Here is a 19,974-nt window from a genome sequence, read left to right as displayed (position 1 = left end):
CGCTGTCTTCATGCTCCGGGGCCCCGCTGCTCCTGGATGAGTCCACGTGACCGAGCTAGGGTTTGGTCCCCTAGAACAGCCCTCTGGGGCTGATCCGGGGTTTCTTTCAGGGAATAGACAGGTGCATAGAACCCCCCCACCCCCTTTTCCTGTTTGTTGCTTGCCTGGCAGCCAAGAGGAGAGGAACTTCCTGAGGATGACTGCATTAGGTGATGGAACTGTTTTACTGGGGGGTGTGGAGCAGGAGGAGGTGAGGGGTGGAGTCCGCCATCTTGTTGAGTTGGTTTTTGAGGAGATGGTCCAGTGTGCGGCAATATGCATGTCTGTAGGTGGTAGGGAATGTGGAGTGGCCGTCAGTGCCTTGGCTAGTGGCCCAGTATGTGGGACCATCGTGAGAAAAAGGCGCATCATTGTCAGACTGGATACATGTGGAAAGCTAAAACCAAGTGTAGGTTCAAGGGCCACAGTGGTACATCTGGAGTCAGATGACTGGACCGAAATAGCATCAGCAGCAGGGAAACCCGAGAAAGTATTGGCTCCAGTGAAATGCCGGTGACCGACGAGAGGAGGGAGCCAGCTCTGCTGTGGTCTGTTTCCTAGGAGCGGGTGGACAGGTGCCACGCAGCGTGTCTTCCTTTACTGCAAGGCCCGCTGGCCAGGCTCTGGCAGGGGTCTGGGGAGCTGCCGTGGGCTCTGCTTCAGAAGCGAGCAGTTCTTTCACGTTGCCCAGTCTCTGGCGCTAGATGTGTTTCCACCCTGGCGCGTTGTTGATCCTGGTGGCTGTGGTAGCAAGCAGTCTGATTCCAGTCAGTGTTACCAGCGTAGCAGCCCTTAGTGCAGGCACTACGTGAATGATCCAGACGGTCCCATCGGCAGGCAGCCATGTTTGTTTCCACAGTTCTCAGCTGTTGCGAGGGGTGTCTCATCTCTGTAGTTAGTCTCCCGAGTGGCGTGCACACCTGATACTTCAGCCCACTGAGGACTGTCGTTGGGGCTGGATGACTGCTGCTGCTCAGTGGACACCATCAGCTTTTAACTTAGCCTTACTATTTGTGCATCAGGCACAAGCTTTTAGAGAAACGTCCGTGAATCAGGGGCTCTGCCGAGCCACAGGCTGTGCTGGGGTGGAAGACAGTTTCTCCCAAAGGGGGAGCTGCTACTTCATGTAAAGCTGAGATGCCTCTAGGGCCAGGCTGGCTGCACTCTTGAATGTCCCACGAGACCAGCAAGGCTTGTTGAGCCCTTCCCTAATTTTCTGTAGACTTCAAATTGGCCCGCTCCATTCTGGGGATATCAGGCCCGAGAATTCTGAGGTGTTGGTGGATCAGGAACCTAATTTTAACAGGAGCTCAGTAGATTAATAGTTGCCGTTTAAAAGGATGTACTTTTTATCTGCTTCCAGCAGGTGGCGCAGTTTTCCTGGTGAATGGCCCCTCAGGAAGTCTGCAGCTGTGGAGTCCTTAAAGCTGTGATTTCCCTTCCTCTTTCAGGGATTTGTATTAATTCTCCTGGACCACTAGGCGGGGCGGGGTTACCTCTGCGTGCAGCAGGCCTTGAATGGGATAATCCTTTTTGACACTTGGGGTCAACGCCAGCTCTACTTTCTGCAGTGGCAACGACAGCGATAGTACATTGATGTGGCCCCAAGGACCCTGTGGGGAGCAACTCGGACTAGACTAAGTTACTCGAATTAAGACTTATTCTATGCATCTGCTCTCCCACAATATGGCGCTGGGAGAGGAGTAAACAACTTTTACACAGCTGCCTCTCGCCAATTTGATTGACAGCTGCAGGAGCTGATCCTGCTGCTGATTGGAGGAGAGCAGCGTACTCGGCGTGTGGTTAGCAGAGTTGGGATTGGTGGAAGAGGACTATAAAGGAGGAGAGAGCCAACATGCACCAAGAACATCTATCTGAAGGAACACCTGAGCAGCCCCCGAGAGAGCCGGCCGGCGGTGTGCCGCTCCCCCGCGGAAGTGGGGAAAGTGGCAAGGGGGAACCGCCCTTCCACAGAGGTGGAAGGGACAGTAGCCAACCCGGGAAGAACCAGCAGCAAACCCGGGGAGGGCCGAGCAGACAAAAGAACAGCGCAGGGTCCTGTGTCGTTCCTCCGCGAAGAGGGGGAACGACAGGACCCTACTGGGAGGTCACGGCTTCCCTTCCCCACTGGGAACTTGGCTCCAACTCTGTCACTTGAATTTGGGTACTCTCTCCCCTTGAGCTAATGAGGGTAACAGGCTTGTACAAGGGCTGTAGTGGGGATGATGCCATTTCCCAGCTGGGGTGTGTGGGGAGTGTGAAGGGTGCTGGATGCAACAGGCGGGAAGAAGCTTTCTGCCCCCTGTGGCCCCCGCTGGATGTGGGGTGAGTGAGCTTGGGGACCTGTGTTCTTCTGGTGCCTGTACGTGCCGCTAAGGCTCCCCCTGCAGTTCTTAGTGCCTAGTACCTCCACCTCCTGGAGGCTGGGAAGAATGGAGAGGACAGTTGAGCCCTGAGTTGGAGTCTCTCTCCTCCCTGGAGTTCCCCAGCATACTGGCGTGGGTGTGTATGGCCCTTAGTCCCTGTGGGAGACATGGCAACCCTGGCCCCACCTTTCATCATCTTAAAACAGCTGAGGTGGTGGGAGAGGAGGAGGGATCATGGGACATAAAGGAGTGGCTCTGAGCCAGTAAGCAGGCATGTTTACTTTTGAGGCCTTAACCCCCCTAGGGTCTTTCTGTGTGTTCATTTTACTCAGACTTCTTCATTGACTAGCAGAGTCCTTATTCCTGCACAGTTTAGTAAAGCTCTGGAAACTTCTTGGTTCAGCAGCCACATCCATACTGCCTTTCAGTCAGGCCGTCATGCTTGCTGCCCCTCTGGTGGGGCACAGCTCTGCCTGCTTTTGTCCAGAGGAGAGTGAACCATAACCAAGGCAGCGTCTGGACAGCCTGTTTCAGTGCTCCCCCCACCAACTCCAGGCAGCCTCTTGAACAGGTGGACAGTGGGAATGGTTACTACTCCCACTGTCCGCCCTGTGGCAAGAATGGCTGCTACCTGACTCCAGGGACGAGTCGTCCAGTCCCTCATGCGGCTCCTGGGGCCCTCGTCTGTTTCTTACAGACTTACATGTCTTTCACCATCCTGTGCTTGTCCCCAGACTTTCAGGATCTGGAATTTTATCTTTACCTCTTGCAGGCTAATAAGTTAGCCCGTCACTGTTTCATGGATGCCAGCAGAAGACCCAGTCCTGGGCAGAGATGAACGACTTTATCCCTTAGAGCAGGCAGGATGTGCATCAGCGAATGGGCTTTGGTTCGTTGCCCAGAGACTCTCCTGCGAGGCCGGAGTCTGGCTGCGTGCAGGGCAGTGGCTACAGCACAACTGAGGAGATTGAGCTTGGGGATCTGCTGTTGACAGCAGGGCAGTAAGCAAGGCCGCGCTCTGTCCCAGAGGAGGCGCCGCTTTGTCCGCAAGGCTGTTTGCTGGAAGCGTAACCCCGAGAAATGGCCTGGGTAAAGATGGGTCAGGACCTCGCATGCTCGCCACACCCTTAAGCCCTGTGGGCGCACAAGAGAGCTGTGGAGGATTGTCCCAGCACAAGCAAGCCATATCAGTAAAACTGCTGCTTTAGCTTGGGAAACTTTTGGAGGCAAAGCCTCGTACTTCTTAGTCAGTAGGTTTCCAAGTAGCCTTCTAAACTGCAGGCAGAGTTGGAGCAGTCTAAGGAGCCCAGCATGTGAGGTGCGGCACAGGCTGCCGAGTCTTTCTGTGGGTTGTCTGGAGGGGGCATGGCAGAGACGCAGTGGCCTTCCTGGTGTAGACGAGAGGTGAGGCCTGGGGTGCGTGTGATGGAGCCAGAACTGGCGTGCTCTCCTTCCGCAGAGCTGTTTGTCACACTCCTCGGGAGTGATCTCTCTCCTGGACTTCACTGTGCCGGTGTTGTCGGCTCACGTCAAGCAGTGTGCTCAGCAGGTGCAGAATTAAGTTGATGCTTCTGCCCAACCAGGAGCCACTGAGTGAAAGGAGAAGCGGAGGGGAGGAGAGAGGGAGGAAAGAGCAAGGAAGGAACGAGAAAGACCACATGGTGTCTGATAGCTGTCTGTATTAGAGGCAAAATAACTTAGGTGGTGAAGATAGGGTTTTTGTTTGTTTGTTTGTTTAACATTTATTTATTTGAAAGGCAGAGTGACACAGAGAGAGAGGTCTTCCATTCACTGGTTCACTCTCCAGATGGCAGCAACAGCTACGGCTGAGCCAGGCCGAAGCCAGGAGCCAGGAGCTTCTGCTGGGTCTCCCATGTGGCTGCAGGGGCCTAGGCACTTGGGCCTCTTCTGCTGCTTTCCCAGGCACATTAGCAGGGAGCTGGATCAGAAGTGCAGCAGATAGGAAACGAACTGGTGCCCATATGGGATGTTGGCATCAGTGGTTTTACCTGCTTACACCTACACCACAGAGTCCATGGATAAGTTTTAGACATACTCTTCAGTTAGTAAGAAAACCTGAACTTTTTATATAGCTGTTAGCTCACTAAATAAGATTAATTAACTCAAACCAGCAATTACATAACACAAGGTCTGTGAGCAAAATTGAAGGCTCTTGCTGACCAGTAGCCCCCAAATGTAGTAATGTACTTTCACATAGCAAACATATTCTCAGAGCTAGGAGTTACCAGATTTGGAATAAAACTCTTATAAGCCCTTTACTATAAACATATTACTTTTAAAATAAATAAAAAGTTGGGGCCAGCATGGTGGCGAAGTGGGTTAAGCTGTCACCTACGATGCTGGCGTCCCCTATAGGTGCCATACCTATATGTGTCCTGGCTGCTCCACCTCCGATCCAGCTCTCTGCTAATGGCCTACGAAAGCAGCAGAAGAGGGCCAAGTGCTTGGGCCCCCACCACCCACATGGGAGATCTGGAAGCAGCTCCTGGCTCCTGGCTCAGTGCTGGCTGTTGACTACCATCTGGGGAGTGAACCAGTAGATGGAAGATCTCTCTCTTTCTGTCTCTCTGTGTCTCTCAAATAAATAAAGCTTTTAAAAAATAAATAGGATAGTTTATTTATTTATTTGAGAGGTAGAATTATAGACAGAGGGAAAGACAGAGAAACTAGTCTTCCATCTACTGGTTCACTCCCAAATGGTCGCAATGGCCGGAGCTGGGCTGATCTGAAGCCAGGAGCCAGGAGCTTTTTCTGGTCTCCCACATTGGTACAGGGACCCAAGGATTTGGGCCATCTTCCACTGCTTTCCCAGTTGCATTAGCAGGGAGCTGGATCTGAAGAGGAGCGTGAACTAGTGCCCATATGGGATGCCAGTCTGAAGGCAGAGGCTTAACCTACTACACCATAGTGCCAGCCTCTGCGATAGTTTTAAAAGATATAAAAACTAAAGACACAGAGTAAGGCTATATTTAGCTTAAATTTATGGTAACTGGTTGGCAGATGTTTCCTAACCTTTCTCATCTGTCTACTTGAAGGTCAGTAACCAGCTCGGTGCCTAACTTGCTCAAGTCACTTGTGTCAAAGGTTTTTTTTTTTTTTTAAATTCAAACTTTGTTATTAATTGCTTGAAACAGCCTTTGGTTGTAACTGTAATTTAAACCGTGCTTAATTAAGGCTATTTGAGTTTTATGGTAATTTAAAAATTCTTGTTTCTCTTTCTCTTTTCCTTCAGTTGGGATGAGACTCACTTTGGAAAAATGGGAAGCTACTATATCAACCGCACCTTCTTCTTTGACGTGCACCCGCCCCTGGGAAAGGTAAGCAGCGCGCCGAGCGGGCCGCTCGCCCATCTGGGGTGGTGGCTCCAAGGGGTCGCAGCCAGGTCCAGTGGATGGACGCTCTCTCTATGTCTCTCCTTCTATCTCTGTAACTCTTTCAAATAAAATAAATAAATCTTAAGAAAATAAAAGGATTATGTGTGTATATAAAAGCTTGTGTAGGGGCTGGCTTTGTGGCACAGTAGATTAAGCTAGCGGCTGAGAGGCTGGAATCCCATATGAGTGCTAGTTCGAGTCCCAGGGGCTCAACTTCTAATCTAGCTCCCTGCTGATGTGCCTGGGAAAGCAGCAGAAGATGACCCAAGAAATTGGGTCTCTGTCACCCATGTAGGAAACCCAGATGGAGTTCTTAGCACCTGGCTTCAGCATGGCCCCACCCCAGCAGTTGCAGTCATTTGGGGGAGTGAATCAATGGATGGAAGACCTCTTTGTCTTTGCCTCTGTCTGTCTAATTCTGCCTTTCAAATAAATATTTTTATAAAAAAAAGTATGCATATAAAAATATACACACTTACATTTATATAAATATTTATGAGATGATACACAAGGTTATTTCGAAAGTTCATGGAGAGGCTGGTGTTGTGGCATATCAGGTTAAGCCCCTGCCTGGGACACCAGCATCCTATATGGATGCCAGTTCAAGACCCAGTGCAAAAAATATTTGAAATCCATGTAGTCTTTTCATAATATACATTCTCCATTAAAATTCTGAAGATCTCTTACACTAGAAACTGTTAACAGGAACCAGTGTGCAGCACAGTGAGTTAAGCTGCTATGGAAGCGCCAGTTCAAGTCCTAGCTGCTCCACTTCTGATCCAGCTTCCTGCTATGTGCCTGGGAGGCAGCAGGTGATGGCCCAAGTCCCTGGGCTTTTGCTACCCATGAGGAAGACCAGGATGGAGTTCCTGTCCCCCAGCTTCGCCTGGCCTAGACCCAGCTGTTGTGATCACTTGGGGAGTAAATCTGCAGATGTACGATCTCTCTGTCTCTATCACTCTTTCAAACAATAAATAAATCTTGAAGAAAAAAAAAAGAAACTTAAAACTGGTTAACACTGATAGAAATGTGGATAGAGGACCTTTTACTTTCTTTTCTACCTATCTAATTTTATTTTTTTTAAAGTTCCTATTTGGAGCCCCTGGGGAACCAGGGCTGGGTATCCATGTGAAGGGACAAGAATCAGTCCCAGTAGTATAGGAGAAACTCCCTACTTGCCATTTTGGAGAATTTTTTTTTTTAAGATTTATTTATTTATTTGAAAGTCAGAGTTACAGAGAGGAGAGGCAAAGAGAGAGCAAGATCTTCCATCTGCTGGTTCACTCCCCAATTGGCCACAACAGCTGGAGCTGCGCCAATCCGAAGCCAGGAGCCAGGAGTTTATTCCGAACCTCCCACGCGGGTGCAGGGGCCCAAGGACTTGGGCCATCTTCTACTGCTTTTCCAGGCCATAGCAGAGAGCTGGATTGGAAGTGCAGCAGCCGGGTCTTGAACCGGCGCCCATGTGGGATGCTGGCGCTTCAGGCCAGGGCGTTAATCCGCTGTGCCACAGTGTCAGCCCCTATGGGGACTTCTTGATTCTCTGACTGGCTGGGCTTCAGAACTGTAGAAGCTGCTTTGCTGCCTCTCCCAAGTTTCCAGGTTCTCATCAATCTTTCAACTGACAGAACACAGGACCATGAGGAGGAATTAGGGGCACAGGCAGACCACAGTCCTTAGGCTTCGCCTCAGAAGCCTCACATTCCTCCCTTCACGCAGGGGCTGGGTGTGAGGAAGGGAAGGCTTTAGTCCTGAAACAAACCAGCTCATCCTTCTCACACGTCCACAGTGAGCTGAGCGCTAGGGATCTGCACAAAAGGACAGACAGTGCCCCGCTGAAAGACTGGGCTGGGTTTCCTTTAAAAACTCTCCTCTCTCAGAGGGTCTAGTCCCCAGGCTAGCCCAACCCAAATATTCAACACGTTCCTCTACCATCTGTAGTCCGAGTGGGAGACACGTGCGAAGCCAGTCTGAACCTTGAATCTGACACTCACAGCTTTGTTCCCTGTGGCAAACCATTGACCTTGCCCTACTGGCCCAGTCTGTAAAATGGGAACACAGCACCCACCCACTTTATGAAGTTGCTCTCAGGTATGTAAAATGACTAGGACAGACCAAGTGTTCAGGCTCTCTTCTTTTCATTGCTACTAAAGGAGACACCTAGAGGCATAACATTTTCAACTCGTTTGCTGGGCTCAGAGCCAATTTTGAAATAAGTCACCTGGGGGCCGGCACTGTGGTGTAGCAGGTAAAGCCACTGTCTGCAGCACTGGCATCCCACGTGGGCACCAGTTCCAGGCCAGGCTGCTCCACTTCCAATCCAGCTCTCTGCTGTGGCCTGGGAAAGCAGCAGAAGATGGCCCAGCTGCTTGCGCCCTTGCACCCGTGTGGAAAATATGGAGGAAGCTCCTGGCTCCTGGCTGCAGGTTGGGCCAGCTCTGGCTGCTGCGGCCATTTGGTGAGCGGACCAGTGGATGGAGGACCTCTCTCTCTGTTTTTCCCTCTCATCTGACATAAATAAATCAATCAAAAAAACAAAAAAGAAAGAAATCCACAAATCCTGCTACGATGAGATGCTGACCTCACAGGCAGTGGCTTCACCCACTGCACCAAAAAGATGGCCTCCTACACGCAATGCTTTTTTTTATAGTCTCATTGTTCTTAATATATAATCATGACAGCTCAATGCTTGCAACATTTTCTTATTTGGTCTATACATTAGCTGTTATTATCAAAGTATATCTGTTTCTTCAAGTAGATTTTTGGTATGTAAGAAATGTAAAAGTGGCTTTAAAAAAACAAAAATTGCTATTAAGACTTCAAATAGGTTAAAACACAAGTTATATACAAAATATTATACACTGTGAATTGTAATCAAATTATCAATCTCAGTTTAAATGGCAGAGCTAAGATTTTCTATGGCAAAATTATCTCAATTATTCTAAGTTAAATAAAAATACCTAATACTCATGATGAAGTTACTCTACCATATTTCTCATTTAAAGTATATTTCCAGGCATAGTTTTAAATGACATGTATCTATTTGCTTTTCTACCTTTTTGTGCAATAATACACTGATCATTTTAAACCATAAAGAAAGTTAACAACCCTTTAACTTATAACCACTTTTAAGTTTATTTTACAGCATTTTTATTGAGATAGCATTTAACTACTGACCAGGACTATTTCCAGATGTAATGCTTGACCTTTTGAAACAATTTTTTAAAAGATTTATTTATTTATTTGAAAGTCAGAGTTATACAGAGAAAGAGAGGCAGAGAGAGGTCTTCCACCCGTTGGTTCACTCCGCAGTTGGCGGCAACGGCTGGAGCTGTGCCTATCCGAAGCCAGGAGTCAGGAGCTTCTTCTGGGCCTCCCATGTGGGTACAGGAGCCCAAGGACTTGGGCAATTCTCTGCTGCTTTTCCAGGGCATAACAGAGAGCTGGATTGGAAGTGGAGCAGCTGGGACTCAAACTGGCATCCATATGGGATGCTGGCACTGCAGGCAGCGGTTTTTCCCACTATGCCACAGCGCCGGCCCCAGCCTTTTGAGACAATTAAGAACCTTTAAGCACTAAAATTTTATATCATGATTTGATTAACTTAAGTTTTATTATGGTGAAAACTAAGAAGAAAATCTAAAGCAAAAGTACAATGATTTCCACAAAGATCATATATTCTTCCCTTATATGAAAGGGAGGGAGGGAAAGAAGGATAGAAGAGGAAAGAGGGGGAAAGATGAGGGGGAAAAAGAAAGATAGGGAAGAAAAATACTGTTTTTTTTTTTCTCCCATTTGCAAAAAGAAGGGAAACTGAGGATTCAGCAAATAATGCAGTCACCTCAGTCAGTTTGTAGTAAGGCATCTTTGCATGTTGTTGAGTCCCATCATGCCCTGCTGAGGCTGCCTCATCCTGGCTGAGATCCTGCCGTACCACCCATGTGAGGACGATCTTGGATCCATCATCTTGGCCATTTGTTGATTCAGTTTTGCCGTCTGTGACTGGCTCACGTTTTTAGATCTGTCACCACCTTTGAAAAGTCCTTTGATACCGCCCATTTTTTTTACCATCTGTGCAAAGTTGGTATAGTGTGTCGAAAGTTCCTGAACATCTCTTGTTGACACACCTGATCCTCTTGCAACTCTGGATTCTTCCCGGTTGCTTCCTAAAAACTTTGACACTATCTGTACTGCCCAGTTCTTGATCATTCATACTATCCTTTATTGTCATCAATTTCTTTAGCCTTGCCATTGACTCCTGCTCATTTCCTTTGCTCATAAAATCTGTTCCAAAACCTGGGATCATCCCCAAGATCTGGCTGAAGGGGCCCATACATGTCTCTTAATGAAAATTGACTGTTTCAACTTCTGTATAAGTGCTTCATTGTCATCCGGCTTCAGTTCATTGACTTTATCTATCAGTCCTTCAGTGTCACCCATACTAAGAAGTTTGCTGATGAAAGGCTGAGTTTTTTTTAAAGATTTGTTTATTTATTTGAAAGTCAGGGTTACACAGAGAGAGGAGAGGCAGAGAGAGAGGTCTTCCATCCGATGGTTCACTCCCCAGGTGGCCTCAACGGCCGGAGCTGTGCCGATCCGAAGCCCGAAGCCAGGAGCCAGGAGCCTGGAACCTCTTCCGGGTCTCCCACGTGGGTGCAGGGGCCCAAGGACTTGGGCCATCTTCTACTGCTTTCCCAGGCCATAGCAGAGAGCTGGATCAGAAGTGGAGCAGCCGGGGCTAGAACCGGTGCCCATATGGGATGCCAGAGCTTCAGGCCAGGGCGTTAACCTGCTGCACCACAGTGCTGGCCCCAGAAAGGCTGTGTTTTGAAAGGTTCAGAGTCATCTAGCTGTTCTCCTGTACCAGTGAAAATAATTGGACTTTTTGTGGCAGCAGCTGCACTGAGTGCACCACCTCCTTTTGTGTGACCATCAGGTTTCATTGCTGTTCCTGATGCCGCATCTACTTTATCTGTGAAAGCCTTAGCCTGGGCTTCACAAGCCTGCCCAATGGAAGCATCCGTCACATAAGCAATGTTTTGACGTTGTATGGCATTAGCAACTTGAAGCATTTCTTCGAACAGAGTCTTTTTGTTTGTGGTGACCTCTTGTATCAACAATAATAATTTCAAAAGTTTCATTTTTTAATTTTTCTACTCCTTCAGAAGCAGTGATAACAGGAGCCATTTCTGTATAGCTTCCATAGAATGGAATTCTTGCTTTGGTAGCATTCTGTTTTAGTTGGTCAAAATCCCCTGCACTGAATGCGTCTGCACATATCAATCAGGTCTTCCAAACTTTCCTCTGATAATAATATGCTAACTTTGAACATGTTGTTTTGCCACTCCCCTGCAACCCAACAAACATAATCACATTCTGTTTTCCTTTAGTAGGTATCCATGCTTTAACTCCAGGGTCTACAAGCTTTACAAGTTCTTTAAATACAGCATGCTGAATCATTTCTGCAAGATCAATAGCAGACTTAACATTTTCTCTCAGTTGCTTCACTAGTTTAATATTAACATCTGCTTCCAATAATGCTGTACATGCTTCCTTTAGCATAGCATTAATACCTCTTGCTTGATAATGGTGGCATTGCCCAATGAGCATAATGTTGATGTTATTTTTCTTCCAAGGTCTGCGAGTACCATCTTGAAGCCTTTAAGATGTACTTATGATTCACGAAAGGCACCAGTAACGCCGTGGCCCTGAGAGGCTAAAGGTTTCTTCGAGGGGCCCTGCACCATGGGAGGAAAACCAGGAAAACTTGGGAGTAGACAGACAGGAATGGTCCCACAACTTGACTTCCTGAACCATATAAACTAGGGGCCCAGCGCCCAGCACTGCGACACCAACTCCCACCAGCTGGAAGACTGGTGACTTACACGTAATCCTTTTAAAAACAAATGAGATGGGCGCTGGTGCTGTGGCACAGCGAGTCAAGCTGTTGCCTCTGGCACGGGGATCTCTCATATAGGTGCTGATTTGAATTCTGGCTGCTCCACTTCCAATCCAGCTCCCCACAAATGCACCTGGGAGAGTAGTGGAAGATGGCCCAACTGCCCAAATGTACCCTCATGGGAGACCTGGAAGAAGCTCCTGGCTCCTGGCTTTGGGTCTGCCCAGCCCCGGCCGTTTTGGCCATCTGGGGAGTAAACCAGCAGATGGAAGATTTCTCTGTTTCTCTCCTTCCTCTCTTTCTCTGTAACTTTGCCTTTCAGATAAATAAATAAATCTTTAAAAAAATGAGGTTAGGCTAAAATTGTTCAGAAACTTGTATTTTTAAAAAAGATTACTTATGTATTTGAAAGAGGTACAGAGAGGGAGTTCACGGGGGTGGGGGGATCACTCTTCCATCTACTGGTTCACTGCCCAAAGCCCAAAACAGATGGGGCTGGGCAAGGCAGAACCAGGAGCCAGAAGCTCCGCCCAGGTCCTCCAATGGATGAAGGCCCAGGTACTTGAACCATGACCTGTTGTGTCCCAGGTGCAGTCAGCAGGATTGGAAGTAGAGGCAGGACTCAATCCTGGACGCACTGGTGTGGAATGCAGGTGTCTCAGGAAGCAGCTTAACATGCTGGCCACAGTGTATTTGTACTTTAAACATGATATATCTTTTTACAGCATTTTTCATAGATTTATTTATTTGAAAGGCAAAGCAATAGGAAGAGACAGAAAGACCTTCCATCTGCTGGTTCACTCCCCAAATGCCTGCACCTAAACCAGGCCAAAAAGAGAAGCCTGCAAGTCCATTGAGGTTTCCCACATGGGTATCAGGAACCCAAGTACTGGGGCCATTGTCTGCTTCCTGGTGTATTAGCAGGAAGCTGAATCTGAATGAAGCACAGAGTAGGCAGGACTTGAACCACATCTCTGATAAAGCAGTGGCTCAATCCATTGGACCACAGTGCCCGTCCTAACCATGGCATAACTTAACTTCTTTCCACAGTCATAGTCTTCTTAGCAGTTATATATTATTCCAGTATACTGATATACCATAAAGTGTTTTACCCCTTCTATTGATGGGCAAGTTATTTTCCATTTTTAGCTGTTAACAGGATAAGACGGCCGGCGACGCGGCTCACTAGGCTAATCCTCCGCCTTGCGGCACTGGCACACCGGGTTCTAGTCCCGGTCAGGGCGCCGGATTCTGTCCCGGTTGCCCCTCTTCCACACCAGCTCTCTGCTATGGCCCGGTAGTGCAGTGGAGGATGGCCCAAGTCCTTGGGCCCTGCACCCCACGGGAGACCAGGAGAAGCACCTGGCTTCTGCCATCGGATCAGCGCGGTGCGCCGGCTGCAGCGCGCTGGCTGCGGCGGCCATTGGAGGGTGAACCAACGGCAAAAGGAAGACCTTTCTCTCTGTCTCTCTCTCTCTCACTGTCCACTCTGCCTGTCCAAAAAAAAGAAAAGAAAAAAAAAAAGGATAAGACACGTCTTTACATAGTTGTACCGGTATGTCTGAAAGAATCGCAGCAGGCAACTAAAAATATCAATAAATTTGCATATTTAGAATTATAGTGATTAATTGCTAAGTTTTCCTGTGAAAATATTACAATAGTATATACTCCCATAGATGGTGTATGAGAGTACTTTCTCCCCCACACCATTTCCAGTATTAGCATGATCATACCTTACAAATTATGTCATTTTTATTTGAAAATTTATAAATAAAAATATATTTTTATTTATTTGAAAGTCAGAGTTATAGAGAGAGAGAGAGAGAGAGCAAAAGAGAGTGAAGTCTTCCATCCACTGGTTCACTCCCCAGATGGCCACAGTGGCCAAGACTGAGCCATTCCGAAGCCAGCAGCTAGGAGCTTCATCTGGGTCTCCCACGTGAGTAGCGAGGCCCAAACACTTGGACCATCTTCTTCTCCTTTTCCCAGGCCATTGGCAGGGAGCTTGATCAGAAGTGGAGTGGCCAGGACACAAACCGGCTCCCATATGGGATGCCAGCATTGCAGGTGGCAGCTTTACCTACTATGCCAATGCCGGCCTCTGTGTCAACTTATTATTTTAAATTTTTTATATTTATTTGAAAGGCAGAGACTGACAGAACTCCCATCTGCTGGTTCACTCCCTAAACGCCTTTGGCTTTTGGGCCAGGGCAAAGCTAAGAAAGGGGAGTTCCATCCAGTTCTCCTGTGTGAATGGCAGGGGCCTAAGTATTTGAGTCATCATCTGTTGCCCTCTAGGGCATGCATTAGCAGGGAGCTGGAATTAGGAGCTAAACTGAAACTCTTATTCAGGCACTGTGGTGTGGGATGTGGGTGTTCAGTTAGTGTCTAAACTGCTAGGCGAAATGCCATCCCCAGATAACTGTGTCAGTTGGAGAGTTAAAAACGGTGTATCACTGTTTCCATTTGCATGTCTTTATGAGTCAGGTTGAGCTTTTTAAGTTTTTTCTTTTTAGTAATTTGTATTTTGTTTTCTCTGAATTTGCTCATTTCTAGTATTTGTCTTTTTTTTGTTGTTTAAGATTTATTTATTTATTTTGAAAGAGTTACAGAGACAAGAGAGAAGAGAGATCGTCCATCTACTGCTTCACTCTCCAGATGGCTCTAATTGTGCCAGGCCAAAGCCGGGAACCAGGATCTTCATCCAGGTTTCCCACCTGGGTGGCAGGAGCCCATCTTCTTCTGCTTTCCCAGACACATTAGCAGGGAGCTGGATGGAACTGGAGCAGGTGGGACACAAGCCAGTGCCCATATAGGATGCTGGCATCGCAGGTGGCAGCTCAATCCACTATACCACAACAGTGGCTCTGATTGTTCGTCTTTTTATCTTGACTTCAGTGAACTGTTCAGTTAAGAAATTGGCTCAGGGAGCCAGTGCCGTGGCTCACTTGGTTAATCCTCCGCCTGCAGCACTGGCATCACATATGGGTGCCAGTTCTAGTCTCAGCTGCTCCTCTTCCAGTCTAGCTCTCCGCTGTGGCCTGGGAAGGCAGTGGAGGATGGCCCAAGTGCTTGGGCCCCTGCACCCGCATGGGAGACCAGGAGGAAGCACCTGGCTCCTGGCTTTGGACTGGTGCAGTTTCGACTGTAGTGGGCATTTGGGGAGTGAACCAATGGAAGGAAGACCTTTCTCTCTGTCTCTCTCACTGTCTATAACTCTACCTGTCAAATAAATTAAAAAAAAAGATTATTTTAATGAATGAATGTCAATGTGATCTTATGAGATATTACTATGTAGAATGATGACATTGGAAAAAAAAAAAAAAGAAATTGGCTCAGGACTATTGTGACCTCGAGGGAGCAGAATTTTGAGTGCCTGCTCTTGCTTTGCATAGTGTTTGTTGTTTACTTTGAGTAACACCCCTAATCCTCACAGTGCCCTGTAGCTGGGATGAGGGGCACTGAGATCCAAGCCATCCCTGGCTCCACATCAGCCCAGCAGTCTGGGAATTTATGGCCAGCACCAGGCAGGCGTGTCCTCCAGGATCCCAAGCAGAAGAAGAGTGTATGTTTGAGTAGCACCTGTCAGTTTTAGTTCATCTGGGCATTTGAATTGCTCCCTCTTTTCAATACTTTATATTATTCTGTATTAAATTCACTTCTGAAACCTGGGCTTCCCCTCTTTTTTTTTTTTTTTTTTTTTTTTTTTTGAGGCTTATAGAATCCCCTCTCCTTTTTAAAATCGAACTTTATAATCCTTGGCTTCTAACCTTTGGCTTCTATGCCTTGACATGGAATTGCAGATGGGAACTCTGTGTAGATCTCCTTAGATTAAAAAAAAAAGCCGGCTGGCTGGTGGTCCAAGTCAGAGCCCCAGGAGCAGTGTTGGCTAGGAGGGGCTTTCTCCACAGGCCACCGTACCGTGTCCCTCCATGCAGCCTGAGCAGAGTGGGGCTCAGGCTCCAGCAGCCTGGGCTGTCACGGTTGTGTGGCATTTGACAGCTTTTATATTTTAGTTGCTTTCTGATTACTCGTGTGGGAGAGCGAATTTTGCAGTGCTCGTGGCCAAGGACATATGGAAACGAACAGGCTGAGTCTTGTAAATGTTTTGAGGCTTCGTGACTTTCCCATCTCAGGTCGTGGCTGACCTATGGTCTGGGGGGTGCCAAGGTTCCTTTGCAAGACTGGAAACAGGAGAAACCAGTCGGCTTTTGACATTTTACTGCTATTGCTGTTCTGCTCTGGGGACATACATCTGCCTTGCAGCCCTCTCTCTCTCATGTCTTTCTATTCCTGGCGTGTAGCTGTTTGGTCACTTTTTGTCCCCCTCCATTCCCCTTCAGTGGCCTCATCTCTCAGGAATCAGCCTTGTTCTGTGCCTTCCCCTAAGAGCTGTCATGTTGTATTTCATAGCAAATGAAAGAAGGCTAAACAACAGAGCCGCTCGCTGACCCTGCCCTTCAAATTGTGGGGTTTGTTTCTAAGTGTTTAATTTATACTGTTCCCAGGAACTTGGCCATGACACATGAAAGGGTTTGTTCAAGCATGAGCTTTGTAGACAGAAGAGCCTTTCTCTGCAGCTGCCACTGGAGGAAATGTCACGTTGGCATCTCCTCCGACGGACGGTTGTGAAGGGGAGCCAAGGCTGGGTGCAGCTGCAGTGACGTCCGGGGCACAGAGGAGCGGCTCCCCAGGGTCTCTCAGGAGTTTGTGTGTTCTTTTCTCCTCAGATGCTGATCGGTCTTGCTGGCTACCTGAGTGGATATGATGGTACCTTTTTGTTCCAGAAGCCTGGAGACAAATATGAGCACCACAGCTACATAGGAATGAGAGGAGTAAGCTTCCTGTTTTGCTATAGACAGACCGAACCCTGGGACCACACTCAGTCTGGAACGTTGCAGTTGGAAGTTCTAGAGTGGTGGCAAGTGTGGCTGAAAGGACCTCAGGGTAGTGGGTGGAGGGGAGGGGGATTGGATCCACCTGGGTAATACAGAGATTCAGAACCCGGGTAGGGAAGAAGGGAAGGTCAGGTCACAATTAATGCAGAGACTACACAGATAGGAGCAAGCCCGCCCTGTTACCCCTTACCCTGTCCGTGTGTGGCATCAGATTTCAGGTGGGGAGCAGCCGGGAGCTGGGCCATCAGGACAGCTGTCCTCAGTGCCGGGGCATGCAGCGCCTCCTCCCTGTTTGCAGCTGCAGCTGCTGCACGCTTGCTGCCTCTGAGAGCCTGTTCCGAAGAGTGTGGCATCCCCACACCCTATCGTGAAGTTTCTACGTCCTTCCCCATGAAGGTGTCAGGCACACATGTGCAGCTGTGAAGTTGACATTGGCTGTGTGGTTCTGTGCCCTGGTCCCCAGCACTAGCCTTGGGGGACCATGGTGGGGCCTAAACACCCAAGTCTGCAGGAACCCTGTACTGTAGCTCAACGAAACCTGCAGAAGCTGACCGCTGGGGCTTACACGGCACTTGACATTCCTTGAGGATCTCAAAGCATTTTAGATAAATGGCTGTGTACTTATCTGGGGTAATCAGGGGATGATTTGCATGATCAGATCATGCCACATAAATGAGGAGTGTTGGAGTGAGTGCTTGGCATAGCAGTTTAGCCACACATTGGGACACCTGCATCCCATATTGGAAGGCCCAGGTTTGAGTCCTGGCTCCCGATTCCAGTTCCCTGCAGATGCATAACTCTGGCAGGCAGCAGGTGATAGCTCTAGTGGTTGGTTCCCTTCCACCCACGAAGGAGACTTGAATTGAGTTTCTGGCTCCTGACTTTGGCCTGGCTCAGCCCTGCCTGTTGTGGGCATTTGGGGAGTATGCCAGCAGATGGGAGCTCATTCACTGTGTCTGTCTTTCGCTCTATTAAATAAATAAATGAATGAATAAAAACTTAAACAAAGAATGTCTCCTACCTGTAAGTTCATACCCTACAGTGATTCTGTGTCTCCCTAGTAACTCCTGAACACCATGTAGTGTACGTAATTGGTTGCAGGCCTGACTTCACTGTAGACTTGCTACAGATTCTGAGAAGGCCAGATGAAACAGCCTCATTTGTTCTTTTTCACGCTAGGACGCATTGCTTTCTGTTTACAAAAACATGCAAGCCCTGGTGGGAATTTCCCATTCTTTGGACTTGTCTGTTTACCGGTGGTGGGTGTGGTGGGAAATGGAAGAGGCATTGTGATTTTGAAAGACAGAAGACCGAATAACCCTCTAGGTCCTGAAGTGTTGAGCAGTCTTACCAAGCTCAAAATATATCCTGTAGATTAAAGAGTAGTTTCTGGTGTGATTGAAGAAAAGAATTGGGAGAAATAACATCAGAATTCTCTAAAATACCAAGATATTTTCAGAGAAGTCTCTGTTAACTTGTGTCCATTGTTTTGTAATAGAAGCTAATGTTTACAGTTACTTTCTGTGTGTTACTAAAACTTCAGCTCATTCTGTTCTCAGGGTATGCCTACAAGGTGGGAACTTTTGTTTTTCACTTTACACAGATGAGGAAGTTGAAATACAGAAATGATTTCTCAGGGCCATAGCTAGCAAGGAGGGGCAGTGCCCCCCCCCCCCCGCCCCCGCCCCGTGAACTTTGCTGATTTCATGTGAATGCAGCAGATACTGCTGGGGTAGAGCAGGCGCACGCGTGTGTGTATTGCTTGATTTTTTTAAAAGATGTATTTATTTATTTATTTGAAAGTCAGAGTTACACAGAAAGAGAGGAGAGGCAGGGAGAGAGAGAGAGGTCTCCCATCTGCTGGTTCACTCCCCAAATGGCCACAATGGCCAGAGCTGTGCCCATCCAAAGCCAGGATCCAGGAGCTTCTTTCCGGTCTCCCACATGGGTGCAGGGGCTTAAGGTCTTGGGCCAGCTTCTACTGCTTTCCCAGGCCATAGCAGAGAGCTGGATCGGAAGTGGAGCAGCTAGGACTTGAACCGGTGCCCATATGGGATGCCAGCTCTTCAGGCCAGGGTGTTCACCTGCTGCACTCACACTGGCTCTGTATTGCTTGATTTGACTCTTCCCTATACCGTCCGACCTCTTATTCATAAATATTGTAGGTGATTTTTGGTCATTAGAAGCATGACCTCATCAGGGTTCTCCATCTTAAACTTCATTTGCGCAGAGTCAGGTGGGTCCCCGATGCTTGGTCTAGTTTGCTGACAGCACTTCTGTTCCTTCCGTAGTTCTGTGCATTCCTCGGTTCCTGGCTGGTCCCCTTCGCCTACCTCACTGTATTGGATCTGTCCAAGTCCCTGCCGGCAGCACTGCTCACTGCTGCCCTCCTCACCTTTGGTAAGCTGTCTTGCACTATGTTTTTAGGGAAATGGGTTGCAACACTGTGACTGTCATTAAAAATCCACCTATTCAGGGATCCTGTCTCTGGGCCCAGTTCTTAATTAGCTTCAGGATTGGATAAAATGTATTACAAATCACATTCACCAGTGACACTTGCATATATAAATACTTTAATTTAGCAAGCTTTTATGTTATGGAAAGGGGCAGTAAGCATGGGTAATCTTTGGGAATAGATTATCTCTGAGTTACCCACATTTGAGTTTGGAATGGATGATAATATAAATTTGTGTGTGTGTGCATGCTGTGTGTTTGAAGGAAGTTACAATTTTAGTGTAACTTCTCTTAGATTATTGTTTAGATTAGTGCATATTCCCTAAAAAATTCCAAAGGCAGGTGTCGCGAAAGTATCTAGGTGGCAGGGGACAGCAAATTGGGAGCTTACATATTCTCATGGATAATCCTCTTACAGGTAAATGAGAGTTGATGATAGAAGTCCATTCTGTTCAGGGGCCAGTGTCGTAGCACAGCCAGTTAAGAGGCCACCAGCGACACCTGAATCCTGTGGGAGTTCTGCTTCAAGTCCCAGCTGCTCCACTTCTGAACCAGCTTCCTGTTAATGCATCCTGGGAGGCAGTGGGTAGTGATAGCTCAAGTGCCACCCACGTGGGAGACCCAGATTGAGTTCCCGGCTCCTTGCTCAGCTTTGGCTCTTGGGAACATTTGGGAAGTAAACCAGTGAATGGAAGATCCGTCTCTGTCTTTCTCTCTCCTTTATTTTTCTCCCCCTCCCTTCTTCTCTATCTCTCCCTCCCTTCCTCCCTCCCTCCCTCCCTATCTCTGTTTTTATTGCTCTGCCTTTCAAGTAGATGAAAATCAATAAATAAATGTTAAAGAAGTTGATCACATTTTGGCCTTGTTCTTCAAGGCTAGAGAAGTGAGTTTATGACCTCATGGAGCTTAACATTTCAAGAGGT

The 19,974-nt window shown here is 47.8% G+C and overlaps 1 protein-coding gene and 2 pseudogenes across 3 annotated transcripts in view; 1 reads left to right on the top strand and 2 right to left on the bottom strand.

Moving 5' to 3' along the window:
- POMT2 (protein O-mannosyltransferase 2) overlaps window positions 1-19,974 on the top strand; it is a 45,419-nt gene that overhangs the window by 1,940 nt on the left and 23,505 nt on the right. For 2 of the 3 annotated variants that reach the window (XR_016226628.1, XM_002719630.6), the window contains exons 2-4: window positions 5,659-5,743; window positions 16,430-16,534; window positions 18,889-18,997. Coding sequence is in view for 2 of the 3 variants with exons in the window: in XM_002719630.6 (XP_002719676.2) it covers window positions 5,659-5,743; window positions 16,430-16,534; window positions 18,889-18,997 (299 nt within the window). In the remaining variant the exon portion in view is untranslated. Of the gene's footprint in view, window positions 1-2,181; window positions 2,365-5,658; window positions 5,744-16,429; window positions 16,535-18,888; window positions 18,998-19,974 lie in introns of those variants that run through there. The other variant, XM_089322430.1, reaches the window with a different exon arrangement.
- On the bottom strand, window positions 9,560-10,264 carry LOC100359076 (signal recognition particle subunit SRP54 pseudogene; annotated as a pseudogene).
- LOC138843045 (signal recognition particle subunit SRP54 pseudogene) lies at window positions 10,465-11,556 on the bottom strand (annotated as a pseudogene).

The sequence above is a fragment of the Oryctolagus cuniculus genome, chromosome 20 (genome assembly GCF_051225735.1).
Source record: "Oryctolagus cuniculus isolate XC-2025 breed Fujian yellow rabbit chromosome 20, ASM5122573v1, whole genome shotgun sequence".
NCBI lineage: Eukaryota > Metazoa > Chordata > Mammalia > Lagomorpha > Leporidae > Oryctolagus > Oryctolagus cuniculus.
Note: the sequence above shows the minus strand (reverse complement) of the source record. Positions and strands in the feature narration are given on the sequence as shown.